This window comes from Macrobrachium rosenbergii, chromosome 46, assembly GCF_040412425.1.
Source record: "Macrobrachium rosenbergii isolate ZJJX-2024 chromosome 46, ASM4041242v1, whole genome shotgun sequence".
Taxonomy (NCBI): Eukaryota; Metazoa; Arthropoda; class Malacostraca; order Decapoda; family Palaemonidae; genus Macrobrachium; species Macrobrachium rosenbergii.
This window is the reverse complement of record NC_089786.1, coordinates 4399001-4405000: the sequence shown is the minus strand read 5'-3', so window position 1 is coordinate 4405000 and position 6000 is coordinate 4399001. Positions and strand designations below refer to the sequence as shown.

General features: G+C 38.5%; 1 protein-coding gene across 2 annotated transcripts in view; it reads right to left on the bottom strand.

The window, feature by feature from the left end:
* LOC136830182 (arrestin domain-containing protein 3-like) overlaps positions 1-6000 on the bottom strand; it is a 51414-nt gene that overhangs the window by 23669 nt on the left and 21745 nt on the right. For both annotated transcript variants that reach the window (XM_067089448.1, XM_067089447.1), the window contains one exon: positions 1390-1515. In XM_067089448.1, coding sequence (XP_066945549.1) covers positions 1390-1515 — 126 coding nt within the window. The remainder of the gene's footprint in view (positions 1-1389; positions 1516-6000) is intronic.

Here is a 6000-nt window from a genome sequence, read left to right as displayed (position 1 = left end):
CTCTTTGCAAACGAAAATTAAAGAAGAATCTTTTACGGTTATAATAAATCGTTATGACACGGCGGAAAGTTAATTGCATGAGATACCAGGCACTATTTCAGAAACTACAAATAAATATACGTAAAATACATTAATTCAATATCAAGACAGGCGCTAAAAACAGCAAATGAACACCTGCCCTCAATCGCCACTTTATAATGCAAGATAAACACAGATTTACATCTGTCAATCATTTGATTTCAAGTAAATAATGGTACAACCAATGTAATCTACATACGACTCCGCACTTGTATTTACCTAAACCCAACGGGAAAACAATTCGCAGACGGAGGTGGGGTACAGGTACCCTCAACAACAACAAACATGAATAAAAGGTAGGGTTGAATTGGTTTCCGCATACCTGAGTCTCCCCGTCAAAAAAAAAAAAAAAAAAAAAAAAAAAAAAAAAAACTGACGGATTTAAGATCGGAAACCTTTACTTCGAAAAGGCGTTAATAAGGAATTTTTGTCACCTTACTCTCGGAAGCAATACAGAAATAAAACTTCAGCTATTAATTCGTCATCCGGAATTTTACGAGCAGTGTTTGATGGGGACACGAACCCCTGTTTTTTTTTTCTAGCAATAATTTGGGGGAAGAGTCGGCTGACGTTAATAAACCGCTTTTATCTCGCATTTCGGGTATCGATTAAATCATACCCTTCGAGGAACTTGTAAACCCTTTTAGCACGGGAGACCCGGGTGACATATTGCGGAAGGTATACGTCATCTGCCTCAGATAAATCTCCGCTGGATAAACTTGAAGCGGGTAAATCGTGATGCTGGTTGAAAATGGTGGTTCTCCAAGGGACGTCTGAGAGAGAGAGAGAGAGAGAGAGAGAGAGAGAGAGAGAGAGAGAGAGAGAGAGAGAGAGAGAGAGAGAGACTTTACCTTTCAGACTGATTGGCTCTTCAACGTTGACGAAGCGAACGAGAGAGATAGAGAGAGACTTTAGCTTTCAGACTGACTGGCTCTTCAACGTTGACGAAGACGAACGAGAGAGAGAGAGAGAGAGAGAGAGAGAGAGAGAGAGAGAGAGAGAGAGAGACTTCATCTTTTAGACAGACTGGCTCTTCAGCTCTGAGCACGAAGAGAGAGAGAGAGAGAGAGAGAGAGAGAGAGAGAGAGAGAGAGAGAGAGAGAGAGAGAGACTTTGCCTTTCAGGATGATTGGCTCTTCAACGTCGAGGACGACAATAGAGAGAGAGAGAGAGAGAGAGAGAGAGAGAGAGAGAGAGAGAGACACTCTACCTTCCAGAATGATTGGCTCTTCAACGTCGAGGACGACAAGAGAGAGAGAGAGAGAGAGAGAGAGAGAGAGAGAGAGAGAGAGAGAGAGAGAGAGACTCTACCTTTCAGACTGATCGGTTCTTCAACGTTGAGGACGACGTTTCCCGTGATGGTCTGCGCAGAGAAGTAGACAGCTCCCGGCGCATCGAATTCTATGGCAAAGGTCTTCGGACGCAGCATAGGAGTATCTGTTGGGGAGAAAAGAAAGGGGAAATACGATTAAAATAAGGACAGGACATGGAGGAACGATTAAATGAAGTGAATGAACACGATAAAAATACGGGTATGATATAATAATGATATATTCAAACGCGATAATAATACGGATATACAGTATAGGAAATGACTAAGAGAAATGAATAGTCATGATAAAAATATGGAAAGGGTATAAGGAAATGATTAAGAAAAATGAATAATCTTGATTAAATTACGGATAGGATATAAGATTAAAAAAAAATAGGAATAAACACGATAAAAATACGGATAGGACATGATAGTGAAAAGATTAAATATAGGAATAAACAAGACAATATTACTGATAAGTTATAGGATTAAAATAATGATACCAATAAAAATGCGAAGGATACAATAAGGATACAAAGAATACAGAAATATGTTCATAAAAGAAAAACAAGGATAAAAACGAAATACATGAAACAAAGAGAAGGAATGAGGCAAAATAAAAACTGAATAAGTTAGGAATTATATATGACCCACGCCATTTCAGCCTCATGATCTACAGTAACTTGCACTCACACACTGTACGCGCGCGCATACGAACCAGTGTAGAGCCTCGGCTAATCAACATATTTCTTAAAAACTAACGGCTAGATTTTCTTGATAACTGCAATAAAAAGTTCAGTTCAGGTGGTATAACTCTTGGCCGAATAAATTCAAACGAATTCTTTCCTAAACGTATAAATTCAGCTTTCTGAGGCCACCTCCAAATCCGGCCGAATAATGAGCCCATCCAATGGTGTCAGGCTAATCAATACTGTCCTCGCTACAGTCAGTCACGTGTACACAAATGATTAATTAATCTCTCTGCCATTCGCTCGAGGTTACGTTCACTAGCTTCGTACGAAGGCTACGTTCACTAGCGTCATACAAGGGCTCCCTTCACCAGCGTCTTACAAAGAGTACGTTCACTAGCGTCGTACAAACGCTACGTTCACTAGCGTCATACAAAGGTTAGGTTCACTAGCATCATACAGAGGCTACGTTCACTAGCGTCGTACAAAGGCTACGTTCACTAGCGTAATCCAAAGACTACATTCACTAGCGTCGTATGAAGGCTACGTTCACTAGCGTAATCCAAAGGCCACATTCACTAGCGTCGTACAACGTCTACGTTCACTAACGTCGAACAAAGGCTACGTTCATTACCGTCGTACAAAGACTACGTTCACAGACGTCGTACAAAGGCTATGTTCACTAGCGTCTTACAAAGGTAACGTTCACAGCATCATACAGAAGCTACGTTCACTATCGTCGTACAAAGGTTACGTTCTCTAGCGTCGTACAAAGGCTACGTTCACTGACGTCGTCCAAGGGAGAACGTTCGGGAACACGGGTGTAATTTTATTAGTTTAGCGAGTTACGCAAACATGCAGACACACGCACAGACACAATTCACACATTCCCTATTAAATTCCAATGTGCTTCTGTGAGCAGCGAATTAGTATTTGGTAGTTCGTCGACTCGTGAAAATGGCCATCGCGTAAGTTCAGGAGACCCATTTAAGTATTACACTTCAGGAAAATGACAATGCAAGAAAAGGAAGTCGTCACTTCGGACAATCTCGTCTTCAAATTTAAGTTCATGGGATGTTTTCTTCCAAACACACGAATATCCCAAAAATGGCATACAACACAAAATATGAAATACGTGACATTAATATCATTTAACTCTAGACACAAGAAACCTCAAGGTCAATGCTTTGATTATATGAATAAAACCTTGACATACTGTAGCGGAGAATGGTAAGATATCACCTCACCATTTATCAGAGAGAACCTCTCTGCCATTTATGTCCGTTTTCATACAGTTCATTCTCAGAACCTTCAATACAGTCTGCTCCAGAATTCGTTTAGACTGACAGCCACTCCATTTTATGTAGGGGGGTTGATAATTGCAACAAAACCTGCATCATTTGCAAACGGTGCTATCTTACTTTCAAAGACTGTAATCTATTCACTAGTATGGAAGAAAATTAACAGAAGTTTGAGAGCATTACCCTGCGGAACACCAGATGTGACAGGTTTACGAAGGGGGATAGACAATGACAACAAAACCTGCATCATTTGCAAATGGTACGATCTCATTTTCAGAGCTTGTCATCAAGTCACTAGTATGGGAGAAAATTAACGGAAGTCTCGGAACATTATCCTGCGGAACACCGGACGTGACAGGTCTAGGCTCGCTAAGAGCACCACCATAGCTAACAACCAATGGCCGTGAAAAGGTGGTGTCAGAAGCAGATAACTGTCTGTTTACATTAGCAATGTTCAAACAAAGGATACTTTCTGAACTCTCTTCTACACGCGATATTCCTGTTCCTGGGGATATAAATCATTGCCTCGCCCCATTATTTTTGGAAACACAGGTCAATAATAGCAAAGGTTACCCATCACTGGTCTACAACGCGCATTTCTACATCGTAATATTTAGCAAAGAAAGTACCTGTCTAATGGATGGTTGTGTACACGTGCTAAAATGTATGAAAGAACTTTGCTCGAAAAAATGGGAGGTTCAACCTTGGGATCGCAAATTATTCCTTATCGAATTTCAGAGGAAGGAAAAAACGAATGTATGTTTCTGTGTATTTACGTATACAGTGTATATATATATATATATATATATATATATATATATATATATATATATATATATATATATATATATATATATGTGTGTGTACAAAGGCATCCATTCCACGAGGAAAGGGTGTAAACAGAAACACAGTATATGTAAACACATACATATTATTACATAATATATACGAATAGGTATGTGTGTATAACTAAGTTTTTCTTCCTTAGACAAAACATAAAATATCTCTTTTATGGTAAATACAGCCTAATTAAGTAAAAGCAACTATCCGCGTAAGTAAAAAAAAAAAACACTTTATTTAGACAATTTAGTTACAAGATGATTTCTGGCAACTGAAATTCGAGTTACAGAATTTCATGTAAGGCCAACAAAGGAGTCTGTACTATTAATTATAAATTCTTGGTGGTGATGAAATATTTTTTATATTTTCACACTAATAAAATCTTACAATTAACAGTGATATAATCAAACTGTAACTCAGAGCAGCATGGCAGTTACATGATAATTTCGTAAAAATGCTTCACGAGAACGTGAATAATCAATGAATAAATCCACAACTGTTATAATCTAATACAAAGGTCAGAATTAAAAGTTTTATCACTGAAAGCTTTTGAGACCCAGCTCAGATCTTTCCTCAGTCAGAAATAATAAATCCGAAACCTTTAAGTTTATCAAGCTTTACTGAAGATAAGCTTGATAATTCAGTACCATGGCGCTCCATCCAAATCATTAACTGATAATAAAAATTTAGCAGGCACAATCCAGCCCAGTCACAGGTAACGCATATAGTGTCCTCCGCCATGCAAATTTGTTGGTGTAACTGAATCAATGATACCTTTCGTTGTCATTCTCCTCAAATCTCACAGGTACTATTCCACTTCAAGCTTAGTATTTGACAGGGCTCAGTTTACTTGAACACAAGGAACAGTTGAATTTTTCAGGTATTATGCAAGCGACTACACCACATCAATGATTATAGAATTATTACTATTAAAATCCGAAGTTGGTTGTTATGGTAAGGAAGGGAAAAAGGTGTTGTTAACTACAAATTCTTTACATCATCATCATCATCGTCTCTCTCTCTCTCTCTCATTCGTCTTCCTCATCGCTGAAGAGACAATCAGTCTGAAAAGTAAAGTCTCAGAGTCTCTCTCTCTCTTGTCGTCTTCAATGTTGAAGAGCCAATCAGTCTGTTTAAAGCCAATAAGTCTGAAAGTTCTCTTCTCTCTCTCTCTCTCTCTCTCTCTCTCTCTCTCTCTCTCTCTCTCTCTCTCTTTTATTCTACAACAGTAGCACTAATATGACTCCCACAAATTCTCAAAAATGGTTATGTACACCTTTGGGTAAATTCATGATAACTATTTTGATGAGGGTTTATCACTCTGTGAAACCTCAAGTTCAAAACCCATTACCTGGTCCTAAGTCCAATTCTACGTGTATTCATGATCTCCTTGTCTAATTTAGAGTTTTCTTTTCTTTATTAATTGTTTCTTTCAACCTCACGTATTATTCTTTAACTCCATTCATTTACATTTGTGTAAGTAATCTGTACGTACAAAGTCTATCCGAAGATGTAAGAACACTCTTATTTAAGTATCCTACTACATACGAGTATGATTGTCATAACCACAATGCCACTTTAATTCTTTTATTCCTTCACACTTTTTTTGGATACGCTTGTCACTACAAAGCCTAAGATCCAAACAAGGAACCAAATGAAGAAATTCTGACTCCCTGCAGGATTCGAATCCGCATCCAGAATGTCAGAGCCACGTAACGTTTTCCACAGGTCCTGTCTGGGCGTCTGAATTCCTTCATTTGGTTCTTCACTTGGATTTAAG